The sequence below is a fragment of the Tachyglossus aculeatus genome, chromosome 14, assembly GCF_015852505.1.
Source record: "Tachyglossus aculeatus isolate mTacAcu1 chromosome 14, mTacAcu1.pri, whole genome shotgun sequence".
Lineage (NCBI taxonomy): Eukaryota > Metazoa > Chordata > Mammalia > Monotremata > Tachyglossidae > Tachyglossus > Tachyglossus aculeatus.
Window position 1 is genome coordinate 27,409,816 of NC_052079.1, and position 26,369 is coordinate 27,436,184.

The window sequence follows — 26,369 nt, forward strand, 5'->3', positions numbered from 1 at the left end:
ACCACTACTAATGGTACTTCTAGTACCATTGCTACCTAGTAATATTCTTGGTGCCACACACCACTAATCTCCCACCTCTTCCTCCATGCGATTTATGGATGATTCCAATTTGGACTTTTCTCACCCCTTTCTCTGTTCCCAAGGAAGTGTCAAGAGTAGATCAGGCTGGCAGTGAGATACAGAAATGAGCGCTCAATGTACTCGAGCAGCAGCTAATTAGTAATAGTCATGTAATTATAGCATCTATTAAGCACTTATCATGCACCAAACACAGGACTAAGCACTGGGGTAAATGCAATATAAAAGGAACAGAAGCATTTCCTGTCCTCACTTTGACTCTAAGTCTAACGGAGAGGGAGAACAGGTATTTAAACCCCCATTTTACAGATGAGGAAACTGAGGCAGAGAGAATTTACATGACTTTCCCGAGATCACATGGCAGATAAATAAGAGGGCCGATATTACAATGCCAGGCTCTATCATTTGAATCCTGGACCAGTCGGAATACTTGGACTATCATCACCCACTCACCCAATCAAAAGTCAGTGCATGAATCCAATGGCTGTCAACTGATACCAAAACATTACAACAAAATTCACTGTTTAAGTATGTTATTTCCCAACTGTCATGTGATTTTTCTTTTTAGAAACAGGTGTTGCTTATCCTGTTCAGAGAGATCCTGATATTAAGCGCTATTTCGTAACTTTGTTTCATAGGCGTGTCCGTTTTTATTCGTGTTCAGTTCTGTGGCCTTTAGAAGCAATACCGATTAATTGCTGTTTGACACTGTTCTTCCTCTATTATTTGAAGTTCATTGTTTGAAGAAATTGTATGAAAGGGCAAGGGCTTGGAAGGAATACAGTCTGTATTGCCTAAAATAGATCTTGCTCTTTAAGGATAGCGTGGGACTTAAACCCTCTTTCCTGAGAGAGACGGGTATATATTATCCATGTATTTTAGATTAAAAACAAAATTTTGCTCCAAATATGAATAAATGAATACAGGGATAATATATGGATAAATATAAGGAAAATATATATATATATATCCTCACAGCCTTTGTTTTTGCCAAACAGAATCTGCCCGACCCATTGCTCGGGTATAATGTGATATTGTATCTCTGCCTGATGGATAGATCACAGAAACATTTTTGCTTGAAATCTTAAAGTCTAATGAGAATGAGGTGTGATTTTGAGGTGCAGATTGCAGACCTCCTGAAATGAAATCAGTCAAGAGAGATAGTGGGGTTCCTTGTAGCAATGCTTTCTTTATGGGAATCGATCGTACCAGTTGGCAAATTCTTCCAAGATAATCTGATAACATGCTGCATTATTTTGTCAGTCTGTTCCTTCACAAGCTGTTTAGGTGCAGATTCAGGCTGTGTAAACTAGTGGATAGAGCATGGACCTGGGAATCTAAAGGACCTGGGTTCTAATCCCGGCTCCATCATTTCCCTGCTATGTTATCTTGGACATGTCACTTCATTTCCCTGTGTCTCAGTTTCCTCATCTGTCAAATGGGGATTAAGACTGTGAACCTCATGTGGGACAGGGACTGTGTCCAACGCAATTTGCCTGAATCCACCCCAGTGTCAGTCAGTCAGTCAGTCCATTGCATGTAGTGACTGCTTACTGTGTTCAGAGCACTGTACTAAGCACCTGGAAGAGAACAATTTTACAGAAACATACCCTGCTCACAACGATCTTACAGTCTAGAGAAGGAGACAGACATTAACACAAAGAAATAAATTGCCGATATGTACATAAGTGCTGTGGGGCTGGGAGGGGGGATGAATAAAGGGAGCAAGTCAGGGTGACACAGAAAGGAGTGGAAGAAAGTGCTTAGTACAGTGCCAGACACAGTAAGTGCTTCACAAATGTCATTAGTATTTGGGAAGGGGTTTGGCCTGGAGGGACGGATGGGGGAAGTGGTAGGGTACGCTGAAAAGGAGACAGGCAGATGTTTCCAATCAATCAGTCAATCATTCGTATTTATTGAGTGCTTACTGTGTGCAGAGCACTGTACTAAGCGCTTGGGAAGTGCAAGTTGGCAACATATAGAGATGGTCCCTACCCAACAGTGGGCTCACAGTCTAGAAGGGGGAGACAGAGAACAAAACCAAGCATATTAATAAAATAAAATAAATAGAGTAGATATGTACAAGTAAAATAAATAAATAAATAGAGTAATAAATATGTACAAACATATATACATATATACAGGTGCTGTGGGGAAGGGAAGGAGGTAAGGTGTGGGGATGGAAAGGGGGAAGAGGGGGAGAGGAAGGAGGGGGCTCAGTCTTGGAAGGCCTCCTGGAGGAGGTGAGCTCTCAGTAGGGCCTTGAAGGGAGGAAGAGAGCTAGCTTGGCGGATGTGGGGAGGGAGGGCATTCCAGGCCAGGGGAATGACCTGGGCCGGGGTCAAAGTTGGGACAAGCAAGAACGAGGCACGGTGAGGAGATTAGCGGTGGAGGGTGTGGGCTGGGCTGTAGAAGGAGAGAAGAGAGGTGAGGTAGGAGGGCGCGAAGTGATGGAGAGCCTTGAAGCTGAGGGTGAGGAGTTTCTGCCTCATGCATAGGTTGATTGGTAGCCACTGGAGATTTTTGAGGAGGCAAGTAACATGCCCAGAGCGTTTCTGGACAAAGACAATCTGGGCAGCGGCATGAAGTATGGATTGAAGTGGGGAGAGACAAGAGGATGGGAGATCGGAGAGGAGGCTGATACAGTAGTCCAGATGGGATAGGATGAGAGCTTGAACGAGCAGGGTAGTGGTTTGGATGGAGAGGAAAGGGCGGATCTTGGCAATGTTGCGGAGCTGAGACCGGCAGGTTTTGGTGATGGCTTGGATGTGAGGGGTGAACGAGAGAGCAGAGTCGAGGATGACACCAAGGTTGCGAGCTTGTGAGACGGGAAGGATGGTAGTGCCGTCAACAGTGATGGGAAAGTCAGAGAGAGGGCAGGGTTTGGGAGGGAAGACAAGGAAGATCCTCTCTGTGGGAATCTATCAGAGGATGAGGGCCATGAATATCCAGTCAAGCTATCTGTACCACAGATGGAGTACAATCAAAGAAGGACTAAAGGGTATTAATCGTTAATGTGATCCTTCAGACTTTAGTGATTGGAAATTGATTATGTACCTGTTAGGGGTACGAAGGCTTCTTGGTCTTCCTTGGGTGAGGTTGACTGTCCTTTGATATACAAGGTCCAGAACTCAGATAGGATTCCTTAAATCTATTACATAAAAGGCATGACTTGTTTCTCAACTGAACTTGACATACGCACATCTGCATTTTAAAAAAACTCCTACAAAAATTCAGAAAAAGTTTCATTGTGGTCAGTACATTGAAAATTGATTCCATGATGCTATGTACGAAGATTTAATGAATGATAAGGGCAGACATTTGATGAAGGTCAAATATAATTCTCGTCCGGGAAGGAAAAGTCATCTAAAAGAACCCTTTGTTAGGAGAATGTGGCAGTAATACTGAAAAATGAGTCACAAAGGCCGGGTCTTCATATGAAATTTATCCTGATACTTACTGTACCTCCAAAAGGTTGGCCTCAGTATCTATTTATTGTAGTATTTTCATTGCAAATTTGCCAGTGTTAGTCTGCCAGAGACTGGGGATTGTAGTGGGCATAGTTATGAGTAAAAATGAGAATTCTTGTAAAAATAAGGAAATTAAGAGATTTAGTGATGCTAGATATAGGGATATTAAATTGACTATGTATGAATATGTAATCTGATATATTATTTGATGAAGAAATGATGAAATATCAAAATATCATAAGAGAAAATGGTCCTGTTAGAACAGGTGTTTGCAAAAATCTAATAGGAGGGAGTTTAAAGGTAGGGTTTGAGAAGGGTCAAACCAGCTTAATTTAAAAGACTCTATGATAGAAGCAGATAGAGGAATGTGGCTAGAATAAGAGTGAGAGAACTAAAGATGATCAAGTGCTAGCTTTATATGCATTAAATGGATGATTTTAAATTCAATAGAAATTTGAATTTGAGAGAAAAATTAAATTGTGAATTGTAAGTTACACTGGTTTTCAGTACTGAAGACAGGTAAAAAATTATCATAAAATCCTCCCCTTTGGAATCAGGCTCTTAAAAAAAATTCCAAGGTATTTCTTTAAGACATCATTGATATTGGAATATTCTCCAGTTGCCAATAATCAGTTGTCCTTACCCAGAGAATTGATTAGATTTTATCGCACACATTCTAAATTTAGTATTACAAATTAGCCATAAAATCCTGGTCCCTTGTCCCCATTACCCATTTATTTTAGATTAAAAAATACCCAAAACCTTTGGCTCCATATTTATTCATTCATATGAATAAATGAATACATTCTACTACTCATAGACATGGTGTATTATAGACATAAAGCAAACATTAAGATTTTTAAGATATTTCTTTGGTATTGTGTGAGGTGCATTTCTGTTTTATTAAATATATGCTGACTATGTTTTAACTAATAAATCAGCTAATGGATAAACATAGCTTATGGTTCTGTTTAATTGGAAGTGTATTGAATTAAAATTAATTGCTAACATATCATTCAGTAAGGTATCAAAATTAATATTTATAGGACACTAAAACATGCTGTGACAAAGAAAGTTTAATAATATAGGATAAGGGCTTTTCTTATCGAGGTTGCACAGGACTAGTTGAGGGAATACCTATTCAACATTATGTTCATTTACCAAGAAAACCTTCAAATCAGTGTTGCTTGGAATGTTTGAAGAGTGAAACAGCTCTTTGAAACAGATTACAGTAGTCTATATACAGTGTTTTATGTGACACACATTTCTACTGTTCTTTCTAATTCTTGCTTTACCATCTCAAACTCCCCTAGCCCATATCTGGCATATCTCAGAGGAGTAAAATTAATTCAAAATGACTTAAATCACTTAATTCTATCACAGCTTCTAAAACTTCAAATCACTAGAAGAATATTCCCATTGTGTTGCATAGTTGAAATCTTCCTAACATCCTAGTCATAATAACTCTAGAACAATTACAATAGCAGATTGAGCCTGCAAGAACATTCAAAAATGAGAGATATGATATATTATCGTTAGAAAATAGGTTCAGTTGTTGAACAACTTATTTTCTATTAAGATTTTAAAGAGATGGAGGTCATCAAGGTGAGTTAAGAGCTATAGCCACTTACTGTGTTGGTAGAGAAGCAGCGTGGCTCAGTGGAAAGAGCACGGGCTTTGGAGTCCGAGGTCATGGGTTCAAATCCCGGTTCTGCCAATTGCCAGCTGTGTGACTTTGGGCAAGTCACTTCACTTCTCTGTGCCTCGGTGACCTCATCTGTAAAATGGGGATTAAGACTGTGAGCCCCCCGTGGGACAACTTGATCACCTTGTAACCTCCCCAGCCCTTAGAACAGTGCTTTGCACATAGTAAGCGCTTAATAAATGCTATCATTATTAGCTGCTATTAAACACATTTTTTACTCACTGGTATTTAGCAAATTTTGTGCCCAGAAAACAATAGTAAAGATGATATAACAGCTTACTGGGAGCATAAGAACAATATGAGTACACAAACATGCACTTAGCCTTAAAATGTAAGTTACAGATGTGAAGTAAACAAAAAAGATATGAAACAGAAAAAAAAATCCAATCAGCAGAAACTATTAAATATTCAGTTTTAAAATTTAAGCTTTTTTACTAGTCATTTTATGTTTATTATCCTACTTATTCCTTGCACTTTCTCCCACCGGTTTATCCAATCACAGCCTTTCTCCTGTTTTCCCACCACCTGTAAGTCCAACCTACTCTCTGTATCGCAATATCATCTATCCCACCACCAACCCTCATCCTCTCTCTGGCCTGGAATTTCCTCCTCCTTCATAGCCAACAGTCCACTCTCCGCAATATCAAAGCCCTCCTAAAATCACATCTCCTCCAGGAGGCCTTTCCTGACTAAACCGTCATTTCCTCAACCTTCCCTCTCCTCTTCATCACCTGCACTCATGTCTGTGTACCCCTTTAGCATTATTGATCCTCCCCCCAAGCCCCACAGCACTATGTACATACCTTTAACTCTACTATTTCCCCTACCTGTTTTTAGTTTCAATGTCTGTCTCCCCTTGTAGATTGTAACCTCCTTGAAGGCAGGAGATCACAATGAAACTCTGTTCTATTATACTCCCCCGAGAGCTGTGTAGACTGCTCTACAAAGAGTAAGCACTCAATAAATATCATTGATTGACTAACTAGTCCTTGAATTACTTTCATTTTCGGTTTATGTATTACTTTGCTTTCTCCTGTCTTTACTCCTTTCCCCATTTCTTTTCTTTTGTCAGCTTCACTCATCTCTAACACCACCCCTTTCTGTCGCTTTCTCTTTATCCTTCTGCTCTGAGTCCTTTTTCCACTCTCAAGTTTCCTTAGTGTCATTTCAGCAGTCTTCTATCTTTCTGAATCTTGGGGTCTCAATCCCCCCGTGTCTTTATCCACCAGGTCAGCCTTTTTTTCCTTTCGGATGTTCCCCTTAGGTGGTTTGGTCTCCTTAGTTCCCTGTCCTTCTGTCTCACAATTTCTTTGTATCTCTAATTCTTTGTTTTTCTGTTTCTGAGTCTCTCTTTGTCTCAATGTCTTTCTCCCCTAAGGATCTCTGTCTCTCTTTGTCTCTCTTTCTGTCTTTCGAGACCTCAGGTGTGTTTGTGCCTTGATTTAGTTCTGTTTTGGGTTTTTTTTTCCATTTGCTTCCCCTGAACATGAAAAGATCCAGTCCTTTCACTCCTTCTGCATGCTTCTGCTTCAGAGCTACAGACCATGCCCCGATCAAGGGACAAGCACTTCACTATTCTGGCCTAGTGGCAAGTGCACAGGCTTAGGTGTCAGAGGACGTGGTTTCTAGTCCCAGCTCTTCGACTTGTCTGCTGTGTGACCTTGGGCAAGTCACGGGCTTAGGAATCAGATGTCTTTGGTTTGAATCCTGTCTCTACCACTTGTCAGCTGTGTGACTTCGGGCAAGTCACAACTTCTCCGTGCCTCAGTTACCTCATCTGTAAAATGAGGATTAAGACCGTAAGCCCCACAAGGGGCAACTTGATAACTTTGCATCTACCCCAGCACTTAGAACTGTGCTTGGCACATAGTAAGCGCTTAACAAATACCATTAATATTTGAAGCAGCATGGCTTAGTCGAAAGAACATGGGCTTGGGAGTCGGAAGTCATGGGTTCTAGTCCTGGCTCTGCCACTTGTCAGCTGTGTGATTTTTGGGCAACTCACTTATTCATTCATTCGTATTTATTGAGTGCTTACTGTGTGCAGAGCACTGTATTAAGTGCTTGGGAAGTACAAATCGGCAGTTTATAGAGACGGTCCTTACCCAGCAACGGGTTCACAGTTAAAGCAGCGTGGCATAGTGGCAAGAGCATAGGCTTGGGAGTCAGAAGTCGTGGGTTCTAATCCCGGCTCCACCACTGATCAGCTGTGTGACTTTGGGCAAGTCACTTGACTTCTCCGTGCCTGTTACCTCATGTGGAAAATGCAGATTAAGACTATGAGCTCCGCATGGGACAATATGATTACCTTTTATCTATCCCAGTGCTTAGAACAGTGCTTGGCACATAGTAAGCGCTTAACAAATACCATTATTTATTATCATTATTATTATTATTCTCTGTGCCTCAGTTACCTAATACGTAAAATAGGGATTAAGACTGTGAGCCTTACATGGGACAACCTGATCACCTTGTACCTACCCCAACACTTAGAACAGTGCTTGGCATGTAGTAAGTGCTTGTCAAATGCCATTATTATTATTGTTATTATCATTATATTAGTAATTTGTAGCACTAGCATTCTGTACCATTTCATCATTACTATACCTCCTAATCACAGCAATTATACAGAAATGCCTACATAAATAATCCTGAAAGTGTAATTCATTTGAATGAAAATTTAGACAATTATTCTCCCCACCTTCAAAGCTTTACTGAAGACATATCTCCTCCAACAGGCCTTCCCTGACTAAGCCCTCATTTATGCTTTTCCTGCTACCTTCTGGGTCACCCTGACTTGCTGTCTTTACTCACTCCCGCTACAGCCCCAAAGCAATTATATACATTATCTGTAATTTATTTATTCATATTAATGTCTGTCTCCCACTACAGAGTGTAGGCTCAATATGCCCAGGGAATGTATCCGTTATATTGTTATGTTGTATTCTTCTAAGTTCTAGTACAGTGTTCTGCACATGGTAAGCACTCAGTAAATACAAATGATTGATTGTATTCATGTAACTTATTGTAAGTGTTCCTTGTGCATGGCAAATTACACCACTTTTGACTAAAACCTTAACCTTGGCTTCGGGAAATGATGAAGTTTTATTTTTAGATGTCCTACTAAAAATTCCTTTTACATCCTTTAACCTCACAATATATTCTACTTAGATTTCAAAATCTGCAATTCAATCTTCATTTCAAATGAAAAGAGAAATTCCATTTATGAAAAACTGCAAACCACAAAGTGCTTCCTGATCTTTCTGTCTCCCAGAATCTGGTTGATCAGCTTGTAATTTTTTTTTATTTCTTTCATCTTTTAGAGGTGAAACAGAGGGCTTGATAATATCTATCCATTGAGTTAGCGTGCATAGAAATATGTTTTTAAGTTCATGAAAGGAATTATAAGAATGCACCTAATGTTACTATTCTTAAAAGGCAGAAAATTCAGGTTTATATCTACAACTGACTTATTTTTCCTTTTTGTTCCTGAAGAAGTACTTCAACCACTTGGCAAATATGAATCAGAAGATTATGTTCAAGTGAAGCAAACAAATGATCGATTTGTAATTTTGGATGAACGGAAAGCAAGTAATCAAGTTAGATTAGTTCAGTGATATTAAGCAGTGGCTCAGTTTCAGCTTGGATTTTCTGGCTTTGTATTTCCAGTAGAAATACATCTCTAGGGAGGGATGTTGGAGTCATTAGAACAGACTGTACTTTCATTTCATTCATTGTTTCAGTATATCAAGGAAACCCAGAGAATGCTGCTTTCAACTCTGAAAGTGGCTGAGCAATTTGTTTCATTTTGTAACTTCATATGTAAAAATAAAAATTAGTAATGGTAGTAGTCATAGAAATACTTATAGTTGTAATGGTAGTAGCAGTATGTTGGACTCTCCCAACTTCTTCGTACAGTGCTTTGCACACAGTAAGTGATCAATAAATGCAATTTAATGAATGAATGAATGAATGAATAGTAGTAGCAGTAATGGAGGTAGTAGTAGTAGTAATAATAATAATAAAATTGTTAGCCCCTTGAGGAACAGGATCTCTCCAATTTCTATTTGCATACACTTTCCCAGCACTTAGTTCTGCAATCTGCATCCAGTAAATGTGCAATGAATGCAATTTTAGTACAATTAGTAGTAATTTTTATGGAGCAGTTTTCTCTGTTTTCAGGTTGCTGTACTAAATGCTGGAAAAAATAGACTGATAAGACATAGACATGGTCCCTAGCACTCCATGGGGTTACACACTATGAATAGGATGGGGAAGTTGGGTAAAGATCACAATAGTATGAAATAGTATAAATACTAAACAGCATAAAAGATGAGAAATTCAAAGTCCAACAAATCTGGTGATAAGGAATCCTGTAAGTTCAGTCACTGCTGAAAGTTAAAGGGGCCCCACAAGGCATATCAGGAGTAGGCCTGGGTTGTCCAGGTAGAAGAGAGCAGCAGTTTCTGGTGACTTCTCTAGGAAGTCCTGTTGAATAGGGAGGCAGAGAGGTGTTTGTATGCCATTTGGATGTCCCAGTGATGCAGCAATTAAAGTGGCCCAGGCCATTGCAGTGGGAAACTGTCAGGGGTTACTGGTGGTTTCTACAAGATAAAGCAGGAAAATTCTGCAAGATAAGGCAGAGCCATGAAAACCCCCAAATGGAAAGTTCCATCTGATGCCTGGTCTGGCCCTCACCATGACCAATGGCATCATGATCTAGAAGTTTCTCTAGACTGTAAGTTTGTTGTGGTCAACATGTAGGCCAATTCCATTGCATTGTACTCTTCTAGTGCTCTCCACATAATGAGAACTCAGTAAATAGTATTGATTGATCCTGTGACATCATTAGAGTGTGCCTCAAGTGTCTGCCCCAGGCCTGCCTAGAATCCCCATTGGCCTGTGCAAAGACCGCAGCTTCCTGCCCAGTCCCTTGGTGGCCATCTGGACTACACATGGCCCTGAGATAATTTCCTGAGTCCTGGGCAAGCATCTAGCTGCCTGCTGGGCCCTGGGAGGAGGCAGGAGGTGTCAGACCCAGAGGAGCAGAGAATTAGGGTAGTCGCTCTTCCAGGGCAATGGCACGGCGAATTCCACAACACAGGACTACCTGGCTCTCTAAGGTGCCACTCCCAATCAGCCTCCTTGGGGCCGAGGATGTTGGTCTGGGGAACCCTGGGCAGGTTTGGGTGAGTTCAGGAGCAGGGTTTCAGAGTTGTTTGGAGTTAGGGGAGTTTGCAGTTTGGAGAAGGGGGTTTGCCTGTGCGGCAGGAAAAGGCCTGGGAAGCTGATGTAAATTGACGGTGAAGTGAAGGCAGTCAGTCAATCAGTCAGTGGTATTTATTGAATGCTTACTCTGTGCAGAGCACTGTGCTACGTGCCTGGGAGAGTACAGTACAACAGAATTAGCAGACATGTTCCCTGACCATAATGAGTTTACAGTCTAGGGGGGAGACAGACATTAATAAGTGACACAGTGGACATGTGGCAGAGCTGGGATTAGAACCTAACGGCCATGGTCTCTTAGAAGGACCATGCATGCCCTGATTCCCAGCCAGACTGAGACAGCTTGGATGGTTCTTCGCTGCCACCTAATGCACCCCTTCCTTCCCATTGCCTCTCACTGTTGCCCATCTGCTGGTCCTGGGCCATTACTCATGAATAAACAAACAAACAAACACTCTCTCTCTCTCTCTCTCTCTCTCTCTCTCTCTCTCTCTCTGAGAGAGAGAGATGGGAGGAAATTGTTACCCCGATACCCCCAGTGTTTAGATAAATAAAGAGGTCTTTTTCAGAAGTATTCTGGGTATTTTTATTTGGGGGGAGTGGTAGGGAAGAAAGAAGGGAGTGGGAAGCAAGCAGAGAATCAGGACAGAAATGAAATTTGCGTACACCATACACAATTTCAGAGGGAGGGTGCCAGAGACTGAATGTCAGTTCCAGCCTCACCCTGCCTCACCTCTGGCAGTGTGCATGCCAGCCCCCATCTTTTTTTTTTTTTTAATGGCATTTGTTAAGCGCTTACTATGTGCAAAGCCCTGTTCTAAGCGCTGGAAGACCTTCTTGGGAAGACCTGGTGTGAAGACCATCTTAGAATGTTACAGGTGGCAACCATCCTAGACTCCACACACCCTGAGGCTGTTGCTTTCCTTTAATTACCACCTGAAGCTGTCCCTGCCCAAAAAGCTGGGTTTCTAGAGTACAAAGAGAAATTGGGTAGAAGGAAGGGAAATAGTATATCATATTTTAGCCCCTTATGTTTTCATTCCTCTGAAGGAGTTAAAGGACTAGGGTGGTGTAGAAAAGAAATAATTTAGGAAGTGGCTGCTTCACCCAAGTATATTGAATGAAGTGTATTAAGTCCTGACTGACAAGCTAGCTGAAGCTTCTTTAGGGAAAACACAGGGTGTTACTTCAGACAAATACATTATTATGTTTGCTTTATGTGCTGTAATTCTAGTAGTCCACATAAAGCAAAAGGTGGGATCGACCTAAATTCAGCCTACTTGTTACGTTTTTCTTTACACAGTATATTTCTGTAATGAAATTCTTCATAGTACAGGAGTTATTTTTTAATATTGATTACTTTGGTCTATTCTGAATCAGCCTTATGTTTTTTTTTTCCAACTGAGAAAATTGTATTGTAAGAATTCAGTTAGAGCAGCAAACAACATTCCTTTGTATTTCTTCTGGAGCTTTGATTGATTAAGAATTTCAAAGTGCATTTGGTTACCTTGATATTGGATTATTTTTATCAGCAAATTAAAAAAAAATCTGTGTCATTTTATTAGTTTCCTCTTGCTAAGTGACTTAGCAATGTTTTTTACTCTGTGTTGAAATTGTCTTTCTTTTTTTTGTAGGCAGAAGAAAAGGCACATTCAGAGGTACAAATATTACTTATTAATTCAATGATATTTTATGTATAGTAAACAGTTTTATTAAACTTCCTAGCAGATGGAAGATTGCTATTCCCAGGGGACTTGGGAAGATCAGAAAAGCAGCATGGCCTAGTGGAATAAGCGGGCTTAGGAGTCAGAAGGTCCTGGGTTCTAATCTTGGCTCATCCCCTTGCCTGCTATGTGACCTTGGGCAAGTCACTTAACTTTTCTGTGCCTCATTTTCCTCATCTTTGCAATGGGGGTTAAATACCTGTTCTCCCTTCACGTCTTCATTCCTCTGAAGGAGTTAAAGGGGTTAGGGTGGTGTAGAGGAAAAATAATTTGATTCCCCCTCTAAACTGTAAGCTCGGTGTGGCCAGGGAATGCATCTGCCAAATCTGTTGAATTGTGTTCTCCCAAATGCTCTGTGTAGGGCTCTGCTCTGTGTAAGTGCTCAATAAGTTGATGGATTGATTGACATCTACTCTAGCACTTAGAAGAGTGAGCACTTAGAAGAGTACACATAGTAAGTGCTTAACAAATACTCTTAAAAAAAGTATCCTGAAAATAAAAACTTAATACACTGCTCTGCACACAGTAGGCGCTCAATAAATAATTGAATGAATGAAGACTGTACAAAGAGTCTCCAAATCAAGGCTGGAGTATGCCTGATGAATTCATATTTTTTTTTCTGATTTAAATAATTCAAATAGTTCTAATGGGGTGAGTTTTTTTTATTAAGCAACAAAATTGGTGCAGTTATTCCAGAGGGCTACCAGCAGAATTATTAATTAATAATGATTTTGTTAACCACTTACTATGTACCAGACACTGCATTAACCATTAGGTGGATACAAGATAATCAGGATGGAAACAGTCCTATAGATTATAAATTTATGGAACTGCATATTCACTGAGAATACTTAGATGGCCCCTAGTGCCTGACATTAGATCCATTCCCAAGGCTTTTTGCTCCTGACCTTACCTGGGTTGGAGCTTATCATTTATCTGGGCCTCCCTTAAACAAGCATTTAATGAGATCCTGCAATGAAATACTCCTTCTTGCCAGAATGGCAAGCAGACTGTGCGGCAGGGGAGAGGGAAAAGGAGAGAAGGCTTCTGAATGTGTGAGGATTAAGCCAGGAAGCTAGGGCTTTCCTAATTCACTCCCCATGTCTCCCTTTACTCACTCCCTGACTTCCTTTCTTATTTTTTACCCCATTCTTACTCCCCATTTCCATTTTCACATTCAATTCCCTTCTTCCTTTTCTCACTCATTCCTGATCTTCCTTTTCACAGTCCCTTTCTTACTCACTCCCTGTATCCATTTCCACACTCATGCACTCTCTTAATTTCCACATTCACTCCTTCCCTTCCTTTCCTCACTACATTTCTTCACTCACTCCCTGTCTCCCTTTTCATACTACTTCAGGCAGGTAACACAGGTGAGGGGAAGGAATGGTTGGAATTACAACAGGAGAGAAAGTTGTTGTACTGGTAGAAAGAAGATGGGTTTGGGAGTCAGAGGACCTGGGTTCTAATCCCCGCATCCCATGTCCCCCCTACACCTCTCCCCTATACCCAGTGCATCCCATGCACCTGTGTATGCCCCATATAACTCATGCTTTCCCTACAACCTGTGCCCTTCATGCACCTGCCCAGAGCCATGAAGATGCATCAGTTGATAAGCTGCTGGCCCTACAGGCATACTCGCAGTTCGGGCCTTGTGCCACCTTGGACCAAGTCCTCTCCTTAGCCTATGTGCCAGTGTGGGGAAGCCCAGCTCCCGAAACTCCTCTGGACCCAAAAGAAGAAATAAAAACATCCACTTTGTTAGAATTCAAGCTGGAATGGGTGCCCCAGAACTGATTTCTTTTCCACTCCCGCATTCCAGACCACTGCATCTTACTCCCACTGTACTTCTTCATGTCAGTACTTATAAACCACAGGTTGGCATGGAGTGAACAGTTACAACATTTTCTTTAGATTAAGGCTAAGTGACCTGGCGTGGATAAGAGGAATAGCCATCGGACCATGATTCAAAGCAAAGAAATTAGTATTCTTTTGGACTGTAAGCTATCTAAGCTGTAAGCTAGTCATGAGTCAGGAATGTGTGTGTTTATTGTTGTACATGTATTCTACAAAGCATGTATTCTGTACACACAGTAAGCACTCAATATGATTGAATAAATGAATGAATGAATGAATGAATGAATGAAAGCAAAAGACAAAAGGGAAATGTTTCACACCATCTCACATGAATACATTTTTACTCTTACTTTCCTTCAGCATCCTATTTAATTCTCTTTTTCTCAGGAATTAAAAAAAATCTGACGTGAATGATTAAAAAAGTACGGATGGTGTATATTCTGGTAGAAGAAAAACACGTATGAAGTTAGAATCTGAAAGTATTTTAAAATGAACATTGTTAACAATCTTTCCTAATCTCTATGTAGCTGAAAATATGAGGACATTGTTTATAAACATGCAATCTGTTTCTTTTTCTAGTTGAAATCTAATTCCCTTATCATTACCCTTTGATGTAGGGTGAGGCTTTTTTTAAATTATCTTCTAAAGATTTTCTAAACTGTGTTATTAAAAGTTGTACTGATAGGTAGCTGCGGCTAATGATCAACAAGTCACTCACCTAAAGTGGGGTTTCTGGCTACCCAAGAAAAAACCAATAATTACACGCTCCTTACTTCTCCAGCCTCAACACGGTGATGAGTTTGGTCAATGTCCTTAAATTTAAGGACTTAAGCTTAATTTTTAACCTTTTGCCAAGAGGCAAACAAAAGTAACTGGAAATCAGAACTCAGGCGATTTGTGTCTGTGGGTTGATTCTTGGAGCATCTGTGGGATAATTAGCACCTATAAAGAGGAGGAGGATTTGATGTGTCATTTAGGAGGGTGCTAAAGTTGTTTATGAATCATTTTTTATCTTTGAGATTTAGATGAACTTTATTTTTTCAAACATTTGAGTTGAGGTAATTTGTTAATGTTTTGTCATAAACATATTCATTTCTTTCAAATCCAGCAAATTCATAAACTGCGGAGAGAACTGGTAGCATCACAAGAAAAGGTCGCCACCCTCACATCTCAACTCTCAGCAAATGTAAGTGTTTTTGTTTAATGCAGAAGGGAGAAGACATCATAAATTCCAGGTTCTTGAGGAGGAGGATTTAGGACATGAATATGGTAAATTTTGCCACAGTTTAATTTCATTTCAGGACTTAACAATACCTTTAAAAACCAACTTACTAAGGCTATATAAGGAGGTGAAGAAAGCGGAGTTTCTGATAAAACTGCCAATTTGCAGTTATTTCAGATATTATCAATATCAAGGTAGTCATATTAATGTCAGGCATTTATTGAGCATTTATGTTCTGCATAAATACCATGCAAAGCACCTGGGAGAGTACAATAGAGTTAGTACTAATCACATTTGTGGGGGTTTTCAGTGATTACTGTGGGCCAAGCACTGTGCTAAACACTGGGATAGCTATAATGTTCTTAATAAGTACTATTATTATTACCACTACCGCTATTGTTACTCCTGTTAGTACTACTACTACTATTACCACAACTACAATCAGTTCCTGTGCTATACAGAGCTCACAGTCTAAGTGGGAAGAGATCAGGTATTTAATCTCCACTTTATAGATGAGGGAACTGGGCCACAGAGAATTTAAGTGATTTTACCAAGGTCACCCAGCAGGAAAGTGGCAGAGCCAGGATCAGAACTCATATATCCTAAATTCCATTAACCATTTTACAATCAAGCAAGGAATACAGACACAAAAGGTACATTACACATTAGGAAAGCAGCGGGAAATATGTCTGTTTATTTATTGTATTGTATTCTCCCAAGCACTTAGTACAGTACTCTGTACACAGTAACTGCTCAGTACAACAGAGTTGGTAGGCATACTCCTGCCCACAGCGACTTCACAGTCTAGAGGGGGAGACAGACATTAATATCAATAAATAAATTATGGCTATGTACATAAGTGCTGTGGAGCTGAGGGAGGGGAGAATAAAGGGAGAAAATAAGGATGATGCAGAAGGGAGTGGTAAAAGCGGAAATGAGGGCTTAGGGAAAGGCTTTTGGAGGAGATAGTCTTCATTAATAAATGAATATTGGATATGAGGAGGGAGGGGGATCCAGGCCAGAGACAGGACATGGGTGAGAGTTCAGAGGTAAGATAGACACGATGGAGGTACAGTGAGCAAGTGGGCATTAAGGGAGCAAAGTGTGCGGGCTGGATTGTAGTAGGAGAGCAGTGAGGTGACGTAGGATACTCAGATCGGTCAATCAATAAATTAGTCAATCACTGATATTTATTGAGCTCCTCTTGTGGGCAGAGCATTGTATTAAGCACCGGGCTGAGATGCTAGATGCAATCCCTGCTCTTGAATTTCTACTCTAGTGAGAAAGACAGAAATTCTAATACATGACCGGTCAGAGAAACAGCAGAGTATAAGGATATTGAATATAAGTAATGCAGAGCTCGAGGTGGCTTTATATGGGTTTAGAAGCTATTTTCCACTTCCTTGAGAAAACCAGGGAAAAGCAAAAATGAAAAGGAAAAAAAGAACTAAACAACAAAACAAAACATCAAGGCAGTTTTTTGTCCTCCCTTGAAGGAGATCAACTGGAGCCCAAGAAAGAGCAAGAGAAAAGGGCACTGGTTGGCAAGGGCCATGTTTTCAGTAGACAGCATGTCAGTTCTTAGCTTGCAGGCCCTTCCATGGACAAGGATCATGTCTAATTCCCATCCGGGTATTCTCTCACAGCACTTAGAACAGTTTCTGCACACAGAAAGTGCTTTATAATGGAGGGACCCAGTGGATCCTGTTTTGTTTTGCTTTTTAAATAGTATTTGTTAAGCCCTTATTATGTTCCAGGTGAATCAGGTTGGATACAGTTCAAGTCCAACGTGGGGTTCACAGTCATAATCTAGTTTTATAAATAGGGGAATTGAGGCACAGAGAAGTAAAGTGACTTGCCCAAGACCATGCGCCAAACATTCTCAAACATCTAGTATTCTGCTCTCACCGTGTAGGATATACAGGTCGTGGCTAATTTTCCCGTTTCTAGTTTTCATGTTTTTTGTTTAGTTTCATTCCTTATGAGCTGACCTCCATTGATCTTTTTGATTAAACAAGTTCTGCACATTGGAATGTTTAGCTGTAAAAGTCTTCTTAAGTTGTTCATTACCCGTTGCCCCTTATCTAATTAATGGCATTTATTGAGCACTTACTGTGTACTTAGCACTTGGGAGAGTACAATACAACAGAATTAGAGGACATGTTCCCTGCCCCTAAGGAGCTTACAGTCTCCCTATGATGGAATGTATAGTCTCCATCAGTCTCTGTATCTTTCTGATAGGTAATAGATGCCCCTTGGTTAAGGGTAATCGATCATTAGGTAGGTATTTGACCCCAATTCATGCTTTTCCTTGAAACAAAAGTAGGGGAACCTATCCTTAGGTCATACACAGATCAAGCTATCTCAGCTCTAGAACTTTACCTCAATTTCACCTATATCCACCTGTGGTAGTTGCAAGAGAAGCAGCATGGCTTTGTAGAAAGAGCCCAGGCTTGGGAGTCAGAGGATGTGAGTTCTAATCCCTGCTCTGCAACTTGTCCACTGTGTGACCTTGGGCAAACCACTTAACTTCTCTGTGTCTCAGTTACCTCATCTATAAAATGGGGATTAAGACTGTGAGCCCCATGTGGGACAACCTGCTTACCTTGTATCTACCCCAGCGCTTAGAACAGTGCTCGGCGCATCGTAAGTGCTTAAAAAATACCATAATAATAATAATAATTATTATTATTATTATTATTATACAAGCTAAGCAGATTGGACACAGTCCGTGACCTACATGAGTCTTTCAGTCTTAATCCTCATTTTAAGTCAATCAGTCATATTTATTGAGTGCTTACTGTGTGCCAGGCACTGTTCTAAGCTCTTGGAAGATTATAAACCATAATATAAGACACATATTCACTGTCCACAATAAGCTTTCAGTCTAAAGGGAGAGAGAGCTATTAATATAAATAAATAAATTATGGAACTGAGGCACAGAGAAGTTAAGTGACTTGCCCAAGGTAACAGCAGACCTGTGGCAGAGTCAGAATTAGGACTCAGCTTCTTCTAACTCCTAGGCCCATACTCTTTCCATTAGGTTATACTGCTTCTCAGACAACCAGTGGCTTAGTTTTCATTCCGTAGTGCCTGTAACCTCAGCCCTTCCTGAGGACTTCGATCGATGTCTCATACTGCATAAATTAAGGGAATATTTCCAATTCCACTAGGCTGGAATAACTAGAGAAACGCTGTAGAAAAAAGGGAGCGTTTCCAGGAGACGGGGGTGGTCCACAGTGTCAAACGTGACTAATAATTGGAGTGGGTGGTAGAAGCAGATGATATAGAGAAGCAGCATGGCTCAGTGGAAAGAGCATGGGCTTTGGAGTCAGAGGTCATGGGTTCAAATCCTGGCTCTACCTCATGTCTGCTGTGTGACACTGGGCAAGTCACTTACCTTCTCTGAGCCTCAGTTACCTCATCTGTAAAATGGGGATTAATACTGTGAGCCCCACATGGGACAACCTGATCACCCTGTATCCCCCACCAGCGCTTAATACAGTGATTTGCACATAGTAAGTGCTTAACAAATGCCATTATTATTACTGTTATTATTATTATGGGCTTCAGAGGAAGGGAAAGAGAGGGATGGAGGGAGGTGGGATAGGGTGAGAGTGACATTTGAGAGCAAAAAGGAAGCCCAGCCTTCCCCCTTTCACAGTGAATTTTGGGGAGTGGGAGATGATGTCCCCCTTAGATAGAGTGATGGGGAGACAGTGTTGTTTGGGGAGAGCTAGGTTTCAGTGATGGCTGAGAAGCATGATTTGGTCAGGAACATAACAAGGATGAAGGAAAGATTTTCCATGATGGAGAGGGGATTCCACAGGCCACATTTGGCTGAGACTGTGGTGTAGAGGGAAGAGGTGGCAGAAAGGGATGGATGGAAGTGACATGATGGAGTCCAGTACAGGGGGAGTGGGATGAGGGGTGGCCTGTGAAAGGACAGGGATGGAGTGATTAGAGAGAGGGGATTGAGGAGACATGATGAGGTCAGAGCAGTTTGAGATAGGATGTTCAGAACAGTAGCAGCAACTAAATCTTGTTGGCTTTTCACTCCCTGCCAAAGAACAGATTTGCACACATGAGAGAAGCTGTTCAAATGAATCCATCCAAAAAATGTAAAGTCCCAGCTTTGCTGATATTTATAAAAAATGATTTAGGCTGAATTAATGAACAGGAGTGTAGCAATTTATGATCAACATTGATTAGATAATGTAGATATAGAAGTTCCCGAATCTTCAAATTATTCTGGTAATTCATGGGCAGGAACAGAAGAATACAGTATACACTGGGCATGATTTACAAGAAAGGTCAAAAAAGTCATATCTTTTATCCTGGAGAAGACTTAATGATCATACATATTCATATTATTAATATATTAATATGACACCTAATAAATATATCCAAGGACAGGCAGCAGGGAAAATAATGAATAATTTTTCTCTACTGTAGAAAAAGCAGAGAAATCTCTTTACCCTCTAGCCCCGAGCTTTAGGTTAGAAATAGCAAAATTTGTCATTTTCTAGTTATGTTAGATTGCAAAGCCCTGGAGGGACAGGGAACACTCTACCAACTCTATGGTGCTCTCCCAAGCACTTACTTCAGTGCTCACACTCAATAAATACTATTCGTTGATTGGTTTCTTTTAAAAAGGTAAATGGCATATTTTTCAGGTGCTGCCTGAGGACTGGGAAATAGATTTGGACATCATTCCTAGTTCCTGAAACTATGATTCTGCTACTTTGACATTGGGTTAATTCACGAGGAAACCGTACTAGCCAGATACATTTTCCTTAAATCTGTAACTTGAATTTAAAGACTAAAACCGTCTGTTAGAGGAGACATAGCTGCAGTAAAAGGAGTCAGTCAATCAATAGGTGGAATTTCCAGAGCACTGATTACGTGCCAAGCACTGAGCTAAGTACTTGGGAGAGTAATACAACAGAGGTGGAAGACTTGTTACATGCTCACAAGGAGCTTACAGTCTAGAGGGGGAGACAGACATAAATGGTAAATAAATAATATGTAGATATGCACAAAAGTACTGTGAGACTGAAAGTGGGGTGAATACCAGTTGGAGAAAAGTATGAAGAATGAAAATTCCTCCTAGAAAGTTGTTCCTGTTTCAAAGGCAAAGGATGTAAAGTCATTTACCTGAACTGGGAAAAGATAGACAATAGAGTCATTAGCAGGTCTGGGGCACTGAAGGGAGAATGCCGTTGAAATTGAAAAGTTAACACCATCCACAAATACGATCATGAAAGTATATAAAGTTGGAGTACATTCTTTGGGTCAGTTCAGGGACCTTCTGTCAAACAACCTGTATCCAAAATCTCTGTGTTTCAGATCCTGGTTTTGTGAATTTGGGGTCTCTGAAGCTTTTTTTAGTGATGGTAAAGTCAAAGACCTAAGTGAAGAGCAGCAGAGTATAGTAATGATAATGATGGTGATAATATTGATATTGATAATTAATGTTGGTATTCATTGAAGCAGTTCCACTTTCTTCTTCTGGAGCACACCTCAATTGTACAGGAACTCAAAGTCAGAGCTGAAGAAGTTGAAGGTGAAACTAGGCAGATGAAGATATCTGGCTAAAGGAGAGATTAATCTTGGACTCTTCAGATTGTAGAATTATTTTTTAGCAATTTGGAAGGCCTGGAATTGCACATTTTATCTGAAAAATATGCTCTTCTACATAAAGCCCCAAAGCCATTTAATGTTTTTTTTTTCCATTTCCTGCACAGGCTCATCTAGTAGCGGCATTTGAAAAGAGCTTGGGAAATATGACTGGCCGGCTGCAAAGTCTAACCATGACAGCAGAACAAAAAGTATGTTTGCAAGAGCTCACATTGGGATTAAAAATAAAAAAAAGTTTCAGCAGATTATATAAGAGCTTGAAAAACGATGGGATTGCCTGAACAGTAGCCTAGATGCATCTCTTCCATGTGGTATAACATCATAAATTTAAAGGATAAGTAGTATATCATACTTTCAGGTTTATAATGTTTATAATGTTGCTAGAGAAGAGAATGCTAGAGAATGTTGTTAGAGAAGCAGCGTGGCTCAGTGGAAAGAGCGTGGGCTTGGGAGTCAGAGGTCATGGGTTTGAATCCCTGCTCCGCCACTTGTCAGCTGTGTGACCTTGGGCAAGCCACTTAACTTCTCTGTGCCTCAGTTACCTCATCTGTAAAATGGGGATTAAAACTGTAAGCCCCACGTGAGACAACCTAATCACCTTGTATCCCCCAAGCTCTTAGAACAGGCCTTCTAGACTGTGAGCCCGTTGTTGGGTAGGGACCGTCTGTGTCTGTTGCCAACTTGTACTTCCCAAGCGCTTAGTACAGTGCTCAGTAAGCGCTCAGTAAATACGATTGAATGAATGAATGAATGAACAGTGCTTTGCACATAGTAAGCGCTTAACAAATACCATCATCATCATTATTATTAGAGAGTCTCAAAGGGGGAAATGACATTAAAATAAGTTACAGATGGAGGAAACGGCAGAATAGAAGAATCAATCATATTTATTGGGTGCTTACTATAAGTGCTTACTGTGCAGAGCACTGTACGGAGCATATGGAAGAGTACAACATTAGCAGAGTTGGTAGTCGCATTTTCTGCCCTCAACATCATCATCATCATCAATCGTATTTATTGAGCGCTTACTGTGTGCAGAGCACTGTACTAAGAGCTTGGGAATTACAAGTTGGCAACATATAGAGACAGTCCCTACCCAACAGTGGGCTCACAGTCTAAAAGGGGGAGACAGAGAACAAAACCAAACATACTAACAAAATAAAATAAATAGAATAGATATGTACAAGTAAAATAAATAAATAAATAGAGTAACAAATATGTACAAACATATATACATATATACAGGTGCTGTGGGGAAGGGAAGGAGGTAAGATGGGGGGTGGAGATGGGAGGTTGACAGACAGAGTCTGTCAACATGACAGTGACAGACATTAATATAAATAAATTGTGGCTATGTATGTAAGTTACATAGGGCTGAGGAGGAGTGAATAAAAGGTACAAATCCAAGTGCAAGGTGACACAGAAGGGAGTGGGAGAAGAGCTTGGCCAAGTGGATAGAGCACAGGCCTGGGGCTCAGAAGGACCTGGGTTCTGATCCCAGCTCCACCACTTGTCTGCTCTGTGACCTTGGGTGAGTCACTTAATTTCTCTTTGCTTCAGTGACCTCATCTGTAAAATGGGGATTCAGACTGTGAGCCCAAATGGGACTTGGATTGCGTCCAACTTGATTTGCGTGTTTCTACCCCGGTGCTTAACAACTTTCACAAAAATACAAGTTGGCAACTCTGTGGTGTTTCCAGTGGCAATGTATGGATACAAAAGCTGGACAGTGAAAAAACAGAATAGAAAGGACATCGATTCTTTTGAAATGTGGTGTTGGAGCAGCTTTGTGAATACAGTGGACTGTCCAAAAAACAAACACGTGGATTTTAGAGCAAATTAAACCAAAGTGGTCTTCGGAAGGCCAACTGTAACTCGACTTAGATTAGCATATTTTGGACACATAATCAGGACGACTAATTCTCTAGAGAAGACAGTGATGCAAGGAAAAGTCCAGGGAAACCAAGGAAGAGTCAGACTAGCAGCTAGATGGATAGAGACCTTAACAACAATAATGGAAGAACCGTTAGGTTGTGGATTATGGCAGAGGACAGGACATTCTGGAGAAAGTATATCCATGGAGTTGATGTGAATCAGAAATGACTCGATGGCACTTAATAATAATAATAATAAAACCCCAGCACTTAGTAAGTACCTAACTAGCTTAAAAAAAAGGAAAAGAGACAGTTGGGGAAAGCCTCTTGAAGGAGATGAACATAATGATATGTACATAAGTGCTGTTAGAATTCAGAGTGAATGTTTAGATTGAATCTTTGCACTCCATAACATTTGGAAGTCAAGGAAAATTGTTTGTTTCCTTTCTGGATCTCATGGTCAATGATTTAGTGAGGTCCATGGACCCCTGCTTGAGTGCTCTAAAGCCATGCAATTTTTCTTAGTGTACTCCTGTTTTGATTCCTCCATTTGACTGAAAGCTCCTGAAGACAAGGATCATGTTTCCAATTCTGTCATAGCCTCTGAAGCACTTATTTCAGTCAGCACACAATAAATATCATTGAATGATTGAGTCCTTGGTTTTAAAAGAAAGAATTACTAATGGTAGTGTTAAGTGCATTTTTAAAGTAAAATACAGTTCTCAGTTATTCCACTTATTGGTTAAGAAACAATGTAATCTAATTAACAGATATGATTCAACAGCATGTGCTGTGACCATTTAACAGAAATAAAATAGGACTGTTAAGGAGATATATATATATATCAGTTCTTAATGATATATGATAGGGTGGGTACAAAGTGCTCAAGTCCCACGCAGGGCTCACAGTCTAAGTAGGAAGGAGAATAGATATTGAATCCCCATTTTTCAGATAAGGGAACTGAGGCACAGAAAAGTTAAGTCACTTGCCTAAATTCACACAGTAGACATGGCAGAAATGGGATTAGAATCTGGGGCCTCTGATTCCCAGGCCCAAGCTCTTTCAACTAGACTATGCTGCTTCTGTTTTCTATTTTCTCATCCTTCAATGCATTGTTCGTAATGCTAAGCACTTACTCTGGTTCAAGTGCTATGCAAGCAACAAGGTAGATCAAAATAATTAGATTGGACACAGTCCCTGGCCCACATGGGACTCACAGTCCAAAAAAGGAGGGAGAGTGCATACTTAATTTCCATTTTATTTAGTCAATCGTATTTACTGAGTGCTTATTGTGTGCAGAGCACTGTACTAAGAGCTTGGGAAGTACAATTCGGCAACAATTAGAGATGATCCCTACCCATCAGTGGGCTCACAGTCTAGAAACAGGGAGGCAGACAATAAAACAAATTGATTGAATAAATTTTATACATGAGGATGAGGAAACTGAGGTACAAAAAATTAAATGACTTGCCCAAGATCACACAGCAGGCAAGTTGCGGAGCTGGGATTAGAACCCTGGTCCTCTGACCCCAGGCGTGATATGCTTCCATTAAAGTGTGTTCTTCTCAAATTTCAGGGTATTTTGCATATTCTTTTCTATAGAAAGGTGTGTTTTCTTATTTCTAAATGTTTGGAACTTCCTTCTGCTTTTACTATAGGAATCTGAGCTTATAGAGCTGAGGGAAACTATTGAAATGTTGAAGGCCCAGAATTCTGCTGCCCAGGCTGCTATTCAAGGAGCTCTCAATGGCCCAGATCATCAACACAAAGGTATGCCAATGTGGTAAAACTGGGGTTCATGGTAGGTAGGATGAAGGGCAAAGCTGATGAAACGTGGCCACTCTCTGGACCCTGTCCAAAAAAGATAACAAAAATGAAATTGTGTAAAATCGGGGCCTCGAATTGCCAAATAAAGAATTACAAATAATAATTATGGTATTTGTTAAGCACTTTCTATGTTATTTGTTAAGCACTAGGGTTGAAAAATGCAAATTGGGTTGGACACAGTCCCCGTTCCACGTGGGGCCTCACAGTCTCACTCCCCATTTTGCAGATGAAGTAACTGAAGCACAGAGAAGTTAAGTGAATTGCCCAGGGTCACACAGCAGACAAGTGGCAGAGCTGGGATTAGAACCCATGACCTCCTGATTCCTAGGCATGTGCTCTATCCACTATGCGTTGCTGCTTCTGCTTTCAGAGGTGTCTATTCATTTATTCAATTCTATTTATTGAGCACTTACTGTATGCAGAGCACCGTACTAAGTGCTTGGGACGTACAAGTTGGTAACATATAGAGACAGTCCCTACCCAACAGTGGGCTCACAGTCTAGAAGGGGGAGACAGACAACAATACAAAACATGTAGACAGGTGTCAAAACTGTCAGAACAAATAGAATTATAGCGATAATGCACATCATTAACAAAATAAATAGAATAGTAAATATGTACAAGGGTAAAATAGAGTAATAAATATATGCAAGTGCTGTGGGGAGGGGAAGGAGGTAGGGCGGGGGAGATGGGGAGGAGGACAGGAAAAAGGGGGCTCAGTCTGGGAAGGCCTCCTGGAGGAGGTGAGCTCTCAGTAGGGCTTTGAAGGGAGGACGAGAGTTAGCTTGGTGGATGTGTGGAGGGAGGGCATTCCAGGCCAGGGGGACGGCGGGACAGGTGAGAACGAGGCACGGTGAGGAGGTTAATGGCAGAGGAGCGGAGGGTGCGGGCTGGGTGTAGAAAGAGAGAAGGGAGGTGAGGTAGGAGGGGGCGAGGTGATGAAGAGAGCGGAGAGTGACTGAGTCCACACATCCATCTAAGGACACAGATGGAACACAAAGAGCCTTGTAGCCTCCTTTCTATTAGGAAATTAGTCATTTTCCATATGGGTGGAATGGATCTATATTCTACAGAGAAAGTTACTGTGTAGTTATACATTATCTCATAGCTATAATAAGTGTGCTTACTTTCTAAATCTCGGAGCTGAAAACAAGTTCTGGAAGGACTTAGAAAGACTTAATCCTTGTTATGACACAAAATAATGTATTGATGTCCAACTTTTCCTAAGGCTTTCTTAGTCCTGGACAGACAGTAGCTAACTGGACCTGAGAATTTTAAATTACATAATTAGAGGAGGTGGGAGAGAGGCCAGGCAGGACAGAGATGTTTTAACAACAATTAACACTTTACTCAAACCACATGTTGCAGCATCCTGGCAATTTTTGAAACCATACCAACTAATTGATATGAGATCTAGCTCACATTTAAGTAGTTTCAGCGACAATGTTCTGCTATTTATTTCAGAGCAAAATGACTCAATTTCTATCCTTGTATCTGTGTGGTTCTTTGAGGGTCTGTCGATATGTCTCAATCTAGCTGGGACAATCCTGACTTTATGTGCAGTTTTTCATTTTTGAAGAATAATCAAAATGTGGGTAGGAAAACTGGCTCCTGATTAAAATTAAACTACTCTGAAATACTCTTAAAATACTCATTAAAATAAAATTAGAAATTAAATATAAATTTAAAATACTCTGACGTACATCCGAGTTGGTGTGTGTTTTGTGTGTATTCATTTTAAGCCTT

At 40.5% G+C, this 26,369-nt stretch overlaps 1 protein-coding gene across 2 annotated transcripts in view; it reads left to right on the forward strand.

The window, feature by feature from the left end:
- The window catches only part of NAV3 (neuron navigator 3), a 783,489-nt gene that overhangs the window by 700,345 nt on the left and 56,775 nt on the right, over positions 1-26,369 (forward strand). For both annotated transcript variants that reach the window (XM_038756254.1, XM_038756255.1), the window contains 4 exons: positions 12,114-12,137; positions 15,169-15,246; positions 21,030-21,113; positions 24,455-24,566. In XM_038756254.1, coding sequence (XP_038612182.1) covers positions 12,114-12,137; positions 15,169-15,246; positions 21,030-21,113; positions 24,455-24,566 — 298 coding nt within the window. The remainder of the gene's footprint in view (positions 1-12,113; positions 12,138-15,168; positions 15,247-21,029; positions 21,114-24,454; positions 24,567-26,369) is intronic.